This window comes from Ovis canadensis, chromosome 14 (genome assembly GCF_042477335.2).
Source record: "Ovis canadensis isolate MfBH-ARS-UI-01 breed Bighorn chromosome 14, ARS-UI_OviCan_v2, whole genome shotgun sequence".
Classification (NCBI taxonomy): domain Eukaryota; kingdom Metazoa; phylum Chordata; class Mammalia; order Artiodactyla; family Bovidae; genus Ovis; species Ovis canadensis.
Window position 1 is genome coordinate 27,105,358 of NC_091258.1, and position 17,411 is coordinate 27,122,768.

The window sequence follows — 17,411 nt, forward strand, 5'->3', positions numbered from 1 at the left end:
GAACTCAGGGGTGGTTGTTTAAGGCCCCAAGTCTGTGGTATTGTTTGTTACAGCATCCTGAACAAACTAAGACAAAGACAGTATTACAGGTACTTGATTTAAAGAGAGAATTACCAGACACTCTTCTATGCTCACCCCCAAGTTCGGCAGCCACTTTATTTTTTAACTTATTTTGGCTGAACTGGGTCTTCATTGCTGGGCGTGGACTTTCTCTAGTTGTGGTGAGCAGGGGCCACTCTTGGTCCTGGTGTGCAGGCTTCTTATTTTGGTGGCTTCTCTTGTTGTGGAGCACAGGCCTAGCTGCCCCGTGGTGGGACCTTCCCAGGCCAGGGATGGAAGGGAAACTGTGTCCCCTGCACTGGACTGCCAGGGGAGTCCAAAGGCAGCCACTTTTGCATCTGTTGTTTTCCTCCCTGTTACTCTTCTTCTTGAATTAATGGGCTGTTTTGGCTGCACTGGGTCTTCACTGCTGCATGTTCTCTAGCTGCATCTGGCGAGGGCCGCTCTCTAGTTGGCGGCGCACCGGCTTCTCGTTGCGGTGGCTTCTCTTGGGAAGCATGGGCCCTAGAGTGCCAGCTCAGTAGTTGAGGCACATGGGCTTAGTTGCCCCGTGGCACATGGGATCTTCTTGGACCAGCAATTGAACACGCATCCCCTGCATTGACAGACAGATTCTCAACCACAGGGAAGCCCCTTCCTCCATGTTTCTAAACACCCTACTTGTTTCCCTCTTTCTTTTTCTTCTTCCTTTATTATCATTTTCGACGGTATCTTTTGATTGTCATCAAGCAGAAATGAGGAATTGTTTTCTATCCCCACCACAATCCATCCTCCCCGATACAGGTAATGTTCTCAGTGTTATGATCGTGTGAACCATGCTCACAGTTGAACACATGGGTATAAGTGCCTGACTGTGCATTTGTGTAGTGGGGAACCTTGAACAAACAAGCCCCCTGAAAGAGGGCTGAGCATAGACCCCAGGCTGACACCATCAGCCCCTGCTCTTCTGAACAGTCAGCCTTCAAGCATGTAGAAGATAAGCTCATCACAGGACCTCTATTTCTGGGGCTTTTTGTAAACTAGATGTGGGTTAATGCCTGTTCTGCCATAGTGGGAGTGATAAACCAAAGGACAGAAGCTTTTACAGATGGTCACGTGTTCTGATTTGCTCCATTAAAATGTGTTTCATGGAGATGTGGTAGGTGCCTTGACATCTCAGGGAGTCAGCCTGAAGTGTCAAAGTTGCAGGACAAGAACAGACCCTGGAGCGTTTCTCACAGTCTTCCTCAGACTTCCTGTCTGATTTCAAAGCATTTTTTTGATGTAAAATATATAACATAAAATTTACCTTCTTAACCTTTTCCTTTGAAAAAAAAAATTTGGTTGCGCTGGGTCTTGGTTGCAACATGTGGGATCTAGTTCCCTGACCAGGGATTGAACCCAAGTCCCCTGCCTTGAGAGCACAGAGTCTTACCCCTGGACCCACCAGGGAAGTCCTTAACCATTTTCAAGTGTGCAGTTCAGTGGCAGTAAGTGTACTGACATCCATGTGCAGTCGTCCCCAGGTCCATCTCCAGAACTTTTTCCTCTTCCCAAACTGAGACTCTATGCTCAATAAACACTGGATGTGAATCTCCTCCTCCAGCCCCTGGCAGCTACTCTTTTACTCTCTGTGTCTGAATTTGTCTGCACCAGGGATCCACGTAAGTAGAATCCTGTGTCTGGCTTATTTCACTGCACATAATGTCCTGAAGGTTCATCCATGTTGTAGCAGATGCCAGAATTTCCCTGCTTTTTAAGGCTGAGTAATATTCCATTGTATGGATGGACCACATGTTGCTTATCCACTCATCTGTTGTGGGTATTTGTGTTGCTTCCAACCCTTGGCTGTTGGCGAGTAACGCTGCTGTGAACGTGGGTGTCCACTGTCTCTTATTAAAGTTCCTCTTATTTGGTTCTTTGGGGTACACACCCAGAGGTAGAGTTTCAGAGTCACGCGGCAGTTCCGTGTTTAATTTTCTGAGGAACGTCCAGTTTTTTTCCACGCTGCTGCACCATGTTACCTCCCCACCAAAGTCCCCAGCTTCCATTTCCTGTGTCCTCACTGACACTAATTCTTTCTTTTCCTTCCTTTTTTGCTCAGACTCCCTAACGGCCGTGAGGTGTGAAGTCGTGTCTCCTTGTGGTTTTGATGTGCTTTCCCAGATTTCCTTTCATTTGCAGTGATTTCTCAGTGTTGCTAAGAGAGCGCATGGTATGGCGTTGCTCAAACATTAGTGTGAGTACCAGTCACCCAGGGAGCGTGTTGAAATGCTGATTCTGAGTCAGGAGGTCTGGAAGACTGCCTGTGTAGCCAGTGTCCCGGGTGTTGAGGGCAGAAGCTTGCTGGTCAAGGGCCACACCATGAGTAACAAAGAGCCCAGGACACACAGGTGCTCTGCAGTCAGACCAGCCCGGTGTGTACGTAACTTTCCAAGCCACAGAGAAGTGTTTCCACAGCAGAGCAATGCTCCCTCCAGGGACTTAATGGACAGGAGGTGACTTGAAAAGATGATGTGTCGAGTTTTCTTTATTGCCCTTTCATTTTCATCAGTCCACCCTGGAGACCCTCAGCAGCGAGGCTTTTTTTGGAATCTGGGGGTGAAACACCAGAGAGCGTGGCAGTGAGAGAAAGGGAGGGAGTCTTCTGGGAGATTACCGTGGGGGCGGGGGTCATCTGACACTTCCAGAAGAAGTGGTGGTGCGAAGGTGCAGGCAGATTCCACCCTGCAGTAACACAGGTGGTGCCCACAGCATGGGCTGCGGTGAGTGTGTGAGAGGAGTCGGCAGTGGGGGCTGAGGTGGCCGGGGCACCAAGGAGTGATGCAAGCAGGGTGGTGTGCCAGCGGAAGGTGGGAGGGACGTTCTGGCAGCGGAGGCAGCGGGGAGCGGACTGAACAGGAGTGCGCCATCCCTCCAGGAGGAAGTCCATCTCTTCCTCAGGCCGAGCTGGGAGCCAGCAAGCAGCCAAACCCTCCTGTACACTGGTTGGGAGCACCTGTTCAGAGTGAGAAGGGCCCAGAGCCCCAGACTTCACCCCCACCTCATTTCTTGTTGTCCTTCTCATCATCTGAACTCCTCAGGACTTAGTATCTTGGCCTTGGAGATTAAGGCCTTGAACTTGGTGATCTCTAAAGACCCAGGACTTGTACTCTGCGCTTGCACAGCAGGCAGGTCTCCATGGGTTGTGACAGAGACACGGAGGCATGACACTCATAGACTATTTTCTGGCCGCAAAATCTTTTGATTTTTTGGTACTTTTTTTTTTTAACAGAATTTTTTAAAATTTCCATTGTAACCATTTTTAAGTGTACAGTTCGGAGGAGCATTCACATTGTGGTATGGCCATCACTTCCGTCTGCTTCCAGAACTCCCTCACCTTCTCAAGCTGAGACTCTCTTCCCACTAAACCCCTCCCTCCCTCCACCCCTCCTTCCCCAGCCCCCACAGCCGCCATCTACTTGCTGTCTCTGTGACTGTGACTCCTTTAGGTCCCTGTATCAGTGGAACCGCACAGCACATGCCTTTTTGTGTCTGGTTTATGTCAGTGAGCATCACGTCCTCAGGGGACACCCCCGTGTGGTGTGTGTCACGATTTCCTCCCTTTTTATTGCTAAGGGTGTCCCTTTGTACGGATGGACCATGCTTTATTCATCTGCCTGCTGACCACTGTGAATAATGCTGCTGTGTCTTCTGCTCTTTTGGGGCACATCCATCCTCAGCTCATGGGCTGTCCAGAAGTTGGTGGGAAGGGCTGGTTCTGGCTTCTGGGCCATGGTTCACTGACCCTGCTTGCAAACATAATCGTCCCCAGTCATGTTCTGTGCTCAGCTTTGGGTCTTTCTGAGAGTCCCTGGGGACATTCCCATCCAGAGGAAAGGCTCTGGGTGGAGTGGCCCAGAGCTGAGGGCTGACAGGGTCTACAGGGAGCCCCCGCTGTGCGCACGGTACTGCGGGCCGCTTCCCTGTGTCCTCTTTAGCCCCATGCCCGCTGTGAGCATACCACAGTCACCTGCCTCAGGATCTTTTCAAGCTCTTCTATGGACCCATCACCCTCTGTAATTACAAAGTGTTCCTGTGGGTTAGGACTTCCCTGTAGCTCACACGGTAAAGAATCTGCCTGTGATGCAGGAAACCAGGGTTGGATCCCTGGATCAGGAAAAGCCTCTGGAGAAGAGAATGGCCATCCACTCCGGTGTTCTTGCCTGGAGTATTCCATGGACAGAGAAGCCTAGTGGGCTACAGTTCATGGGGCTGAAAAGAGTCAGATACGACTGAGCGACTAACACACACACACACACACACACACGGACCCATCACTCCGACCTCCCTCTCTTTTTCCGCTGCCTCTCTGTCTTGTTTCACACACACACACACACACACACACACACACGGACCCATCACTCCGACCTCCCTCTCTTTTTCCGCTGCCTCTGTCTTGTTTCACACACACACACACACACACACACACACACACACACACGGACCCATCACTCCGACCTCCCTCTTTTTCCGCTGCCTCTCTGTCTTGTTTCACACACACACACACACACACACACACACACACACACACACGGACCCATCACTCTGACCTCCCTCTCTTTTTCCGCTGCCTCTCTGTCTTGTTTCACACACACACACACACACACACACACACACACACCCATCACTCCGACCTCCCTCTCTTTTTCCGCTGCCTCTCTGTCTTGTTTCCCAAACTCTGGTCAGCTCTGAGTGGCTTCCTTCCGGCCTGCTTCCATCTGCAAGCCCTTCCTCCTCCCCCGGCCAGGCATGAGGGTCCCTTCCCACTTGGCTTCCAGAGCTCCCCTCCCTGAACATCCTCCCAGCCCCTTGTGACCATCTCACCCCATGCCGTGGCCCTGGGTTAAAGACAGTGTCTGCCATTCTGATCTAGTGCCTTATTTCTGATTTCCAAGTAAAAGGAAATTCAAAATTGCTTACTGGGCAGCGGTGTGGTTTAGGAGCCAGGACCCTGGAGCGGGAAATCCCAGCTCTGCCACAGGCCCACTGTGGGACTCCGGGCAAGCTGCTTCAGGTTCTCTGTGCCAGCATCCTCCCTTACAGGGGACAAAAACAAGAGAGGTCACGTCAGTGCCCTGCCACGTGCATCTGCAGTAACTGCCGGTCACTCTTGTCCCCAAAGGAGCTCTCATGTAAGTGCAGTCACACTTCAGAAAACCTGTTCATTTGGTTAAATCATGAGTAAGTTACATGGAGTCCATCGCTTCCAGCTCTCCCAAGCAAGAGCTCCAGACATGGCATCACGTACTGTATGCACAAGGTGGGGAGGCCTGGCCAACCAGGACAGGCAGCTGGCATCTGCCCACACTCCCGCCTCCCCGCCTGAGCCACTGACTGTGGAAACTATTGCCCTCATCAAGGGACACATGCACCCAGCTCACCTGCTTGCAAACGCCCGCACGTGTGGTCCAGCACCCCAGCCGCCCCTGTAAATAGATCTGGGGCTTGATTCCTGTGGCCTGGATAACCCAGGAGACTGCTTTGCAGGCCTCCTGGGGCTAATGATGGTTATTCCATTTGTGCTAAAGAGAGCAGACCCCTCTCCAAGGCTGGGAAAAGCCCCGATAGCTGGATTAAAAGGGGAGGAGAGTCTGGTTACGTCGAGGTCGCCTTGTTCCGTTTATTCCCTCCTCTTGATGGTTGTCAGGTGTCTGTCCAGGATCTGGTAGAGGTCAGGCATGGATATACAGGCTGCCACCCCGCGGCGGAGGTCATGGGGGAGAGTGGCTTCATACATGCTGCCGAGGATGTCGGGCTTGAACTCGAGGCTGCAGGACAGACAGACAGCCTGTCTGAGGTTGGAGCAGCGCTGGGTGAGCGGGTGGTGGAGCTGCACCAGCATGCAGGGTGAAGGCTGGATGGAAGATGGACCTGGGGGCCAGGAAGATTCTTCCGCTGTCAGCCTGAGAAATTGTGAGAATGTGGACTGTGGTGAAGGCTATGAGGGTCGAGGTGAAGAATCTGGTCTGAGAAAGGCTTGGGAGGTGGAACTGGGTGACTGTGGGGTCAGGAAGGTGAATACAGGGGTGAGGAAGTCACATGGCCTCAGAGTTGTTCCCAGAGTCAGTGATTAAAGCAGAAAGCATCTAGGCAGAGTCACCCCCACATGACCAGCCAGTGTCTCCCCTGGAACGATGGGCCCACTGCCCAGCTCCTCCCCAGGCTGCCCACCTGCTGCTCCAGCCCCGAGAGCTCACGTTCACATGCCAGGGTCACACGAAGGACAGGGGTTCCCACGCTGTGCGTCTCAGGGACTCTCACACCCTCACAGACGATTGAGGACCCCGAAGAATGAGTATGGAGGGGGGGCTCCCATTTATTTTTACCTGCTTCAGAAGTTAAATGTGCTAAGTTTCTTAAAGATTTTGTTCATTAAGTTTATTAAAAATAATCATAATAAACCCATCACACCTCAACATTTTGTGAACAATAGCTATTTTCTGAGACAAAGCTGTAGCGAGGACAGCGGCAGTGTCCGGCGTTTGGCACGCCTTCGCATTTGGCCCCATGAACATCCTCCTTGTAACACTTTGCCTGACGGGTGGGCTGCACCGTGACCGCTTTTAGACAACACAGCTCTGGTTGGAAAGGACGAGATTTCCTCTGGGTGCACTCTGATCCTGGCGCTGGGCAGTGAGCTCGCCGTGCTCTGCTGGTTTGTCTGCTGCTTTGTCTTTGGTGCAGGCAGGGCTTTGTGGCATCTACACTGGTCATTTGGAAAACACTGCTTCACTGACTAAGCAGAGCTTCCAAATGCCAACGAGCTTCACTTTATAGCGTCAAAACTCTCATCCGAAAAGTCTTTAAACTTGGGAAACTGCCAAGCTTTTAGGGAAGACAGCCATTTCCAAAATTGCCATTTTTTTCTCAAAAGCACAAATGCTTGTCACTGGCAAGTGTAGTTCTTCACTCAGAAGCTCAGAGGGACCAGGACTCGGGGACAGAAGATGTCCTGAAGCTGATGTGCTTTGTGTGGGTAGGTGCTGGTGAACTGTGGTGCCCTGCTGTGTGCGGAGCCTCTGGCAGTGTGGCCCCCCAGCTTCTGCACTGTCCACGGGTATGGTGACTGTAACCAGCCTCCCTCAGTGCAGTGCCTGGTCTGCTGACCACCTTAAGAACTGCTGGTGTAGGAGTGTGGGTTAGGTTCTGCAAGAGAAGGAGGTAGATGACCCCTCAGGTGACCAGAGCTGAGCGGCCGGCTGGCTGGCCGTGCCTCCCCAATGCCCAGCAGGGTCACCTGACCGTCCTCAGTCTCGGGCTCTTTCTGACTGGTCCCAAGCCGCTACATCTCAGAGGCTGCCCTGCAGCGCCCACAGAAGAGCCCCTGGGCTCCGTGACCCGCCTTCCCGCAGCCTCCCATTTCTGAAGCGCAGGTGTGACTGTGTCCTGGGCCCCAGGCCTGTTCCCAAGGGGAGGACAGGTGGCAGGTGTTTGAGCTGCAAGCAACAGCTGAAGTGATTCTGCATCTTCCTGAGCACTAGTTCCAGGCCATCCTTATGGGGACAGAAGAGCCGCTGAGGGGCGGAGGCATGGGAGGGGTCAGCCTGGGGAGAGCGGGCTGTGAAACGCAGTCGGAGGCTCTGACTGACCCACGGGAGGACCGTTGTCTATTCTACATTATACCCAAGGATGGCCCTGGTGGGAGCCCCCTCCACTCTTGCCCTCTGCCCTCCTGTCCTCCAGCTCTGCCCAGCGCTCTGTGGGCACCTAGGGATGGATGCTTGGGCAGCTGCCAGACCACCTCTCCAGCGGCTCAGTGGGCCTGGCGGAGGCAGCTGGGAGGAGAGGTGCACTGGAGCTGAAACTTGGTGGCCAAGAATGGACACAGCATCTGGGAGAGGTTAAGGGTGGAGGGTCTCCCTAGAATGACCAGTTGTGTTGCATTTTTGGCGTCTCGTGTCTCCTTGGCTGCCATGTCTCCCTGGCCCCTCCTGAATTCTGCAGCAGAGGCTCCCCTACTTTCTCACAGACACCGAGGCGTCGCAGTAGAGTGAAGCCCAGCAGAGCCCTGAGGCTGGAGCCAGCACGCCTCACTGCTCACCTGGCAAGGAGTCTGCATTTGCCGGCAGAGGCCCACAGACCCCCGACTCAAGGAGGGGGTGCCGCCCGCCACGCCCAGGTCCCAGCCTCTCCCTAGCACCTCTCGGTCTTGGCTGCGGTGGTGCTCTCCCTGGAATGCTCCACCATCTGCAAGGTGATGGAGGCTGGAAACTTTTGTTCCACTGAACTTTGCCAGGGAGCTATACTTAGCCACCAAGTGGAAGCCAGGAGTGGGCTCTCTGAGTATAGATAGTAACCAGTGGGCTATTTTCAAACTTCCAGAGAACCCCCGGAATATTCTGGGCCAACCCGATATTTATGGAAGCCTCTGGGCTCCCTAGTGCATCTGCAGATTCAGGAGAGAAGTCTTAACAGGGAATGGGGGGCAGCTGGGCCCCCAGGAGGCCGGGCATCCCTCCTACACCTGTCCTGGGACCTGAGCCATGAGCCAGGCACTAGCGTCCCAGTCAGAAGGCAGCCCCCGGGGTTTTTTGTCCGCCACCCCTCACACGCCTCCCGAGAGCACTTTTCATACGGTGCAGATGCCGCCCCCTACCCCAATTCTCTTGTCCAGAATCCTGCGGATTTCTTAGGCTCCTGCTTTTGCCCAGACTTAGCCCACCGCCTCCAAAACACCTGCTTCCTATTCCTCAGGTCCTCGGGTTCCTGTTCCCCGACCCAATCTCACGCCCTCGAGAGAGGCACTGATAGCATGCGTGGAGCAGTGTGATCAAAAGGCCTTCCGAAGGGAGAAAAGAGAAAGTGTGATACATAAAAGTCTGGGTAGAGAAAAGAAAGCCTATAGGTGGGGAGCAGGAGACCCAGATAGCAGTGCCCCACCTCACGTGGGGTCAAGTGTGAGTGAGGGTTGGACCCTTCCTGATCCCCACTCGTGGGTACTGGGAGTGGGCCCCAGAAACCCGAACACTAAGCGAGTGTCCTAGGTCAGTGCTGCTGCTGACCAGGCAGAACCATGAGGAACAGAGAAGTGGGAAGCTGTGAGGCCTGAGTGGCCAGAGGGGATGTGGCCCCATGGCAGGGACGCGGTGTGCTGACTGCAGCCGCCCTGCTTGGAGGGGAGCGTCTCCCCCATTCATTCCACGTTGGCTCCCTGGCAGGTGCCCGGGCCTGTCTTCACCCTGCCTGCCAACCCACCCTCTGCCAGCCCAGATATAAATATAAGAGCATTTTCCATGGGCCAGCACAGAAGGGCAAACATGGGACTTTATTTTAGGCTTGTGAAATTCCCTTCCTCCATCCCCAACAGGTGCATCGGCTTCATTTAGATATTGGTGCTCAGAAATAGAACACAATTTACAATATAGCTTCCTTCAGGCATCTGGATGCCATTTAAAAAAAAGCCGTCCAGTGCGGTGGTCGGACACAAACACCAGTGCAGTTGGAGCTCAGCCTTTGCCAGGAACCAGCAGAGGCTCTCAAGCCCTGGGCTGCCCACCCCGCCACCCCTCCCCCCCACCCAGCAGCGGCCCGGGCACTTCAGGAGACGGTGTGGGGTGGTGGTGGGGCATCCCTGTAGGCCATAGGCCCCTTCTCACCCACAGTGGGGCCCTGACCAGGACAGTGGAGAGGAGGTGGGGTCAGGCACCAGCAAACTCCAGAGGGGGCCGCAGGGGTGGGCTCATGCCACCTTTGGTGGGGTGTTTCTAGCAAGTTGGCTGTGAGATGGCTGCCGCCTCGACCCTTTGTGCCTGAGGGGAACAGGGACCCACCAGGCATCTGTGGGCAAATGGGTGTTGTCATCAGCTGTTACAGGGTGAACAGTGCCCCCCATTCATACGCTGAGGTCCTGACCCCAAGGAACCTCAGAACGCGGCCTCATTTGGAAACCGGGTCTTTGCAGATGTTGTCAAGAGGAGGTCATCAGGGTGGGTCCTCGCCCAGTCTGTCGGGTGTCCTTATAAAAAGGGGAGATCTGTTTACAGAGACAGACACACACACGTGGGAAGACGGAGGCAGAGGTGGGGGTGATGCTTCCATGAGCCACAGAATGTCAGAGGAGCCAGCAAAACAGGAGCTAAGAGAGGCCTGGGGCCCCAGAAGGGACCAGCCTGGCCGGCACCTCAGCCTCAGACTTCCGGCCTCCAGGCCTGTGGGGGAATCATTCTCTGTGGTCTGAGGGCCCCGCTCTGTGGGTCTGTAACGGCCACCCCAGCAAAGGGCATGTTTCCTTCAAGGGAAACGTCCGGTTCCTGCCATCTGCCCCTCGAGGGAGGCTGATTCCTGTGAGGGGAGCAGCGGGCCTGGGAGCGCGAGTGTGGCTTCCTCCTCAGGGCCTGTGTTTTGTCGGTGGACGCAGTCTGGCTCAGGCTGGAGCAGGGGGCTCTCCTGGGTGGTTAGCTTCGTCAGGGTCACCCTTGGTCCAAAGAAGCCCAAGGTCCAGTTTCCTCTGGCATGTCCCCAGGTCCCTTCTGATGGCCGTCATCAAACCAGCCACCCAGGGCCTGTTCGCCCCCTGACGTGTCCCTCGGGGTCTGTGTTTGCAGAGCCGGGGGCGGTGTGGTCCTGTCACACAGGACACAGGAAGGGGCTCAGCAGGTCCGGTGGCTCAAGGCTGAGAGCGGAAGCCTCTGCCACTTGCCGTGTGACTTCACTCTGGGAGCAGGACTGAGGTGCCTAACTCTGTCCCTTGGCCGGGACCAGCCCTCTTGCAGAGAGGAACAGGCGTCCCCTCCTGGTGTCAAGGACTCAACCCATCTCCACCAGACTCAGGCTTCCTTCCCGGTTCCTGAACGCCACCCTGCAGGGTCTGGCGCAGATGACTCAGACACACTGCCAAGAAGCCGGGCCAGCCCAGCAGGTGACTGCCCATGACAAGGAAATGGGGTCTCAGCGTCTGAGTCAGTTTGGGAAGCTGTGTGTCTGGGTGGGATCAAAGATGGGCTGTTCGCTGGTTTGAGGGTGCTGCAGCCTCAGGAGGGCGCGTGCAGGAAGGAGGCTGGACACTGAGTGACAGGCTTGGGCCGCGGGCAGGGGGCTACAGTGAAGCTGTGTCTGTGGTGGTCAGTAGAGACGCTGCAGGCACAGCATGGACTGTCCTCTGAGTTAGGCTTTGAGGAGATAAACGCCCACCGCAGACAGGCGGCCTCGGGTGCTCTCTCACACCCTCACCCCGTCCCTCGTCTGCACTGAACTGTCCCCACGTCCTTCCAAGGGAAGGCGTCCTGCTCACCTGGGGCTGCCAGCCCAGAAGTACCGCACAGCTCTAGGCCCTTGCCCCTCGGTTTCCCCTACTCTGGCCAGAAGCCCGGATCATCCAGGTGCCCTGCAGCTGCAGCAGCCTGTCAGAGTTCAGCCTCCTCCACGGACCTGGGGGACTGGGCGAGCCTCAGAGGCTGGCGCATTGGGAGTGCAGGCTCTTTATTGCCGCGAATCCACCCACCTCGGGGCCTCCTGCTGCTCCCTCCTCAGGACAGCCTAGTGAGGAGGAGGCAGGGGGATGCATGTCGTGAGTGTGAACCTGTGCACACGTGACATGAGACAACTTGGCCCACCCCCAGGGAGGTGGAGGTGAGCCTCGAGGTAGCTCTGCCGGCAGGTGGCCCCCAGGGATGTGCTTGGCCCAGGTCAACCTGTCAGTCAGGAGCGGAGTGCACCCAGGGCAGCCCCGGCCTTGTCAGCCTTGCTTGGGGGTCGCCTGTGCCAGCTGAGCATGGAGGTTCTCGTCAGGATGAGCGTCTTCCCTGGAGAGAAGCCCCTCACCTGGGCAGGGGAGGGCACTGGGCTCCTTGAGGACACCCCTCCCCTCTCAGGGGGTGCAGCAGCCAGCCTCCTCATGCCGCGCCAGGAGCGCCATGCGGGAGAAGGTCTTAGCGCAGTGTTTACACCGATACTTCTTGGTGTCCGAGTGCGTCTGTAGGTGGGCCCGCAGGTTGGAGCGGTCGGCGAAGGCCCTGCTGCAGTGAGGGCAGGTGTAGGGCTTCTCACCTAGGGGAGCGGAGGGGACACCGGTGAGGGACCCACTTGCAGCAGTCAGAACACTGAGGGGGCAGCCCCCGCCTTGTGAATGAATAACCTGTGCCCCGTCCAGAGGCTCGCTCAGCCCCACTACAGGGACTCCAACGCCTTCCTCCCCGTCGCCCCCTCCCTCTGGATAACTGATGGTGGGTCCTCTCCACGCCTGCTGTCAGCCAAGGGGTCACGTGCCCAGTAAAGACCTCAGCAGCTAAAACACAGACTTTGGCAAGATGGCTCTTCTGCTGGAGCTCCCCGGGGCCCCTGCCACCAGCCCTGGACGGGAGAGGTGCTGCAAGCCTTCTGGCAGCTGTGCCCACCCCCATCTCCCCCCAAGCCGTGAGGGTGGCTGTGCGCGGGCGGCGCGCAGGCCCTGGAGCACGCCCGTGTCCTCCAGGCCGCCTCCAGTCAGGGCGAGTGGGGATTTGGACAGAGTCCTGCTGGGACCTTCTGTTAGGCCGACCCAACAGGTGTAAAAGGAAGGTCAGTGAGAGTCCTCTGTTCAGCTCTGCCTGTGTGGAGAGTCCGCGGGGCCCAGAGCATCACGTTCCCGCTGCCCGGCCCTTGTGTTCCCAGATCAGGGCGCTGACCCCTGATGGTGTGATGGGGCGCCCGGAGGGGAACATCCTCAGTGAGTGGTCAGGGAAAACCAGATGGATTTCCAGCATGAAAAAAGGCTCCTATGAAACCCTCCTTCCCGTCCCTCACTCAGTACGACTCACAGGGCTGTGACCGAGGGTAAGGGAGGGTCCAGTTATGGAAAGTGTGTGTTGTGAGGCCTGGAGCTGCCTCTCCGTGCCTGTCTCTCAATCACCAAGTGCCTCACAAAGCCCAGGACTCGAGATGAAGAGTCCCTGGGGGCAGGGCAAGGCCGGGCCCTTGCACTGTTTGTGGACTGTTTAGTTTATAATCGACAGAGTGAAGCCGCAGCTCCGTGCCCCACGTTCCCCTCCCATCTGCCCCTCTTCTGCAGCACTTGGCACTCTGCGGCCACCCTCTCACCCAACGATGGGTTTGCTCCAGAGTAACTCCCAGCCCCCGTCTCTGTCCCTCAGACAGACTGTATGTTCCCCTGGGGTCCTCCCGCCCAAGCCAGGCCCTTCTGGCTCCTCTCCTTTCCTTCTCCTCCAGAATCTGGAAAGGTCATGGAATGTGAGAAGTCAGGCCCTGCAGACACCCTGTGCATCCCACCAGGTGTGTGAGTTGATACTGGAGACAGGAATGCCCCCTAAAGGATGCCTGTGTGTCCTAAACCCGGCGCCTGTGAGTCCGGGGGTGTGGGCCTTTGCCTCACAGCCTCAGGACACCAGGAAGTAGAAGCACTGTGTGTGCATCTGCTCTTGCTCACGAAACCACCCCTCTCCCCCGCATCTCCCGCTTTGAGAGCCAGGCCTCACCCTGCCCCCCGCTGGCTCCTTGGGGGCCCGCGTCTACCTGTGTGGGTCCGGAGGTGGCCCTGGAGCAGCCAGGGCCTGGAGAAGGCCTTGCCGCAGACGGCGCAGAGGCAGGGCAGCGTGTGCGTGCGGATGTGCATCTTGAGGGCGCCCAGGCTGCCGTACTCCTTGTCGCAGAACTTGCAGGTAAAGCAGCGCTGGGCCTGCAGGTGGCAGTGCAGCTGCTGATGCCTGGCCAGGGCGGCCGGCGCGTGGAAGGGCTTGTGGCAGGGGAAGCCCCCCGGGGTGCAGGGGGCCCGCTCAGCCCCCGGCAGGCAGCAGCCAGGAGCCTGGGCCCCATCTGCGTTCAGGATCGAGGGCCAGCGCGTGGGCAAAGCCAGCAGAGGAGGCAGGTTGAGGTGGTTCACACTGTCTCTGAGAGGTGCGCTGGGGGCCCGGCCAGCCCGAGGGTCCTCCAGGCTGACTTCCAGGGGGCCTGGCCCCGAGGCCCTGCCAGCTTCCTCATTACACAGGAACGTGGGGAGGGGCAGGGAGACATGGGCAACGACGGAGGTGAAGTCCCAGGGCTGGGGAGAGTCGCCAGATGTGGACGGGGCCACCTTGTCTGGGAGGATGAAGGGCACCACCAGCCCTCCACAGGCTGAACAGGCACCACTGGTATCTAGAAGCAGGGCGGGGAGACAGGGCACAGTGAAGTCTGAGTCCCAGTGCTGAGAGTTCTACCCGCCTTCCTGGCCCAATCCCACGACCAGGCCTTCGGGAGCCCTGTGCAAAGGGCTCACCAGACAGAAGTGTGGGCCACTGGGTCAGAGCAGGAATCTCAGTGCCTCTTTAAAAACAAGGACAGAGAAACATCTCACAGGGTCCCAGAGCAGCCCTCAGGGGCCAATGGAAGCCCCCTGGGCAGGACAGGCCCTGCCTCTGAGCCTTTACCCCAGCTCAGGGCCAGCTTGGAGCTCCGTCCTGTGGGCTCCCACACAGCATTAATTCACAGCACTTGGCAGCAGGCCGATGTGTGTAAAATAGCTAATTGGCCTCCAGTCACCTCCGACCCCCCCCTTGCCCATCGCAACACTGGTGCACACAGCCTCCTGCAGATGCTCCCGGGTCAAAACAGGTTGTTCGAGCTGGTGTCCACTGCCTCCTGGGTCGGCCTGCCCTCAGGCTGTGGGCCAGTGTGCCTCATGCTTGACCCAGGGGCAGAAGCCCCCAGAGTAAACAAGTAGGCAAGTAAGAGTTCAGTTCTGCAGTTCCCCAACGATCAAAGCTCCAAACAGCTCTCAATCTATTTCTTATTTCATGTGTCGAGATAAATCTCTGGCCCCATTTCTGCGTCCGCACTATTGCTCTGGGTTGAGAAAGACAGACCATAGAATGGGGAAAATATTTGCAAATCAGATATCTGATAAGGAATTCGAGTTGAGAATATATAGGGAAACTGCACTCAATAGTGAAACAATGAATACTCCAATTTTTAAATGGGTAAAGAACGTGAATAGACATTTCTCCAAGGAAGACATACACATGGCCAGTAAGCACCGGAAAAGATGCTCAGTATCCTTAGCCTGCAGGGAGGTGCAGGGTAAAGCCATAGTGAGGTGCCACGCCATACCCGCTAGGATGGCTAGAATTAGAAATAGGCAACTAGACGTGTTGACAAGGATGCGGAGAAACGGATAAGTGAAGGAAGTTTGCCCCCCGCCACTCTCTCCTGACTTCACCATTTTCCACTGCAGTCCTCCCAGTGATAACATCAACACACCAGTCTCCTGTCCTTCCAGAAATGGAGGCTGGACAGTGACCAGCTAAGAGATGAAGTCCAAGGAATTTCTGGAGACAGCACTGGGGTGCCCGGAGAGTCTAAGGGCCCTTGTATAGGAAAAGAGTCACCTTAAGTCTCTGAGGCTCAGCCACTGCCCAGGCCCCAGGTGCCACCATGAAGCCAAACCCTATCTGGGGGCCAGTGTCGGCCCTAGTGGGAGGGCAGGCGAGAGGCAGCCATCTGCTGGGTGCTTGTGACTGCATGCTTCTGTGAATACTTTTCTTTTTAGTTAATTAATTACTTTGGCTGTGCTGGGTCTTAGTTGCGGCACGTGGGATCTAGTTCCCTGACCAGAGGTTGAATCCAGGCCCCATGCATTGGGAGCACAGAGTCTTACCCACTGGACCACAGGGGGTACCTCTGCTAATACTTTAAATGTTTCCCCATACGTCCTGGGTTAGCTGGATTGTTTCATTCATCCTGTAGCTCAGATTCCTGGGAGAATAGACTTTTAAATTCCCTTCAGGCTTCAGGGGTTCCCTGCTGCTGCTGCTGCTAAGTTGCTTCAGTCGTGTCCGACTCTGTGCGACCCCATAGACGGCAGCCCTCCCTGGGGAGGCCTAAGAGGGCACTTATTGAAAAGTGAAGAATGGGGGACCCCAAATCCCGGACCCTATAACCTAGCAGGTCTATGCTAGGTTAACTGCCTGACAGAAAGAGGGTCACCACAGCCACTTGGCCTCAGGAAGCTGGTGCTCAAGGATGAGGGAGAGAGGGAGGGAGCAGAACACTGGTGGCCCCGAGGCTGCTCCCTGGCCGTCAGTCACTGGGCCTTGGGCGGCTGCAGGGTTGCACAGATGTAAAGTGGGGTGCCTGTGACGCTGGACTCTAGACAGTGGTCTTTCAGCCTTTCAAGCCATGACCTATGTGGATTATGTGTTCTGCCACACATGTATATCCAAAAGAAGCTTCCTTTACCATCTGCATTGCACTCTGATGGTTTCTGTTCTTTTTTATTTTATAAAATTGCTGGTGGTGACTCCACTGGATTTCTAAATGTGAAGTTGAGACTCCCAGTCCTAGACTCTGCCCACTGGTGGCAGCACCCGCCCCCCACCCTCAAGCCTGGACTGTCTCCCTGCTGCCAGTCCTGAGTGGGCACTGACTGTGTGCTCTAGTCTCCACAATGTCTCTCCTCCCCCCTCAGACAGCAGTACCCCAGAGACGTCACCCCAAGAAGCTGTGGAGCTGGAGGCAGCTCTAACCACTCTAGAGAGCCCTTTGCCCTGGGACCTCCACGTGTCCTGACACTAAAGGGAGTGGGGATGAGTACACAGGCCTGGTTGCTGGACACCCGTTTCCCCAGCTGGGTGAGGACTGTCCTCCCTTAGTCCAACCTACCCTGGGCAACCTTCTCTAGGGTGAGGGGGGGTGGGAAGGAAGGAGACCCCCAGGAGGGGTGAGAAGGCATTGGGGGAGCCCAGCAGACTACTGGGTGAGGTGGGCCTTGGCACCACGGGCCCCCTGGGTCACTCTTCCCATTCTCTCTGCTCACCACCCAAGCCAGGATGCTCTGGGGGCCCTTGGAGAGCAGCCTGGGGTCACGTCATCTCTCTCCGCAATATCTGTGGGGCTGTCTCAAATATCCTGTCCAAGGAAGATGGCCCTGGGGTCCCTTTGCTAGGATGAACATGCCAGGCCATAGCGAAGAGCCTCAGAGTGACTAGGGGCCTGGAAACTTAATCTAAGTGGACAGAGAATCCTCACCCACTCTGCCTGACGCGAGGCCGAGGTCCCTGAAGTGCACAAGGCGCCCGCGGGACACCTTCCTACCTTCAGCCCCGTGGTCCCCCCTCCCACCTGGGACAGGTGTCCCGGCTCCCGGGGGGCGCGGGGGGGGGGCGGAGGCGTTTCCCCTCTTGCCCCGCGGGAGTCGAGCCCTGGGCGGGGCAGGGAAACGCGCAGCCCCTACCTCTCTGCGTCTCCAGCTGCCCGTAGTTGGGGACTCTGTGGCTGGAGTGCGTCTTCACGAGGAAGGAGCGCGGCATGGTGCCCTCGCGCGGGTGCCGCTGAGCGTCCGCCGGTGCCCGCGGGCTGCGCGGCCCGCAGGTGCCTGGAGGGTCAGGTTATTAGCATAGCGCGCCGCCTCGGCCAACCAGCGC

The 17,411-nt window shown here is 56.6% G+C and overlaps 1 protein-coding gene across 1 annotated transcript; it reads right to left on the minus strand.

Annotated features, from left to right (window-relative positions):
* Positions 1 to 9,308: 9,308 nt before the first annotated feature.
* Positions 9,309 to 17,398, minus strand: SNAI3 (snail family transcriptional repressor 3). Its single transcript, XM_069552655.1, has 3 exons — positions 17,222 to 17,398; positions 13,528 to 14,148; positions 9,309 to 12,066 (listed from the first exon to the last, which is right to left on the minus strand). The coding sequence occupies exons 1-3, from the start codon at positions 17,295 to 17,297 to the stop codon at positions 11,888 to 11,890; spliced, it is 876 nt and encodes a 291-aa protein (XP_069408756.1). The 5' UTR covers positions 17,298 to 17,398; the 3' UTR covers positions 9,309 to 11,887.
* Positions 17,399 to 17,411: the final 13 nt, after the last annotated feature.

Coding starts and splice junctions, on each gene's coding strand:
- SNAI3 (XM_069552655.1), bottom strand. CDS start 17,297: ATGCCGCGCTCCTTCCTCGTGAAGACGCACTCCAGCCACAGAGTCCCC. Junction 14,149..17,221: donor GCAGCTGGAGACGCAGAGAG/GTAGGGGCTGCG, acceptor CCCTGCTTCTAG/ATACCAGTGGTGCCTGTTCA. Junction 12,067..13,527: donor CCACCTCCGGACCCACACAG/GTAGACGCGGGC, acceptor CCGCTCCCCTAG/GTGAGAAGCCCTACACCTGC.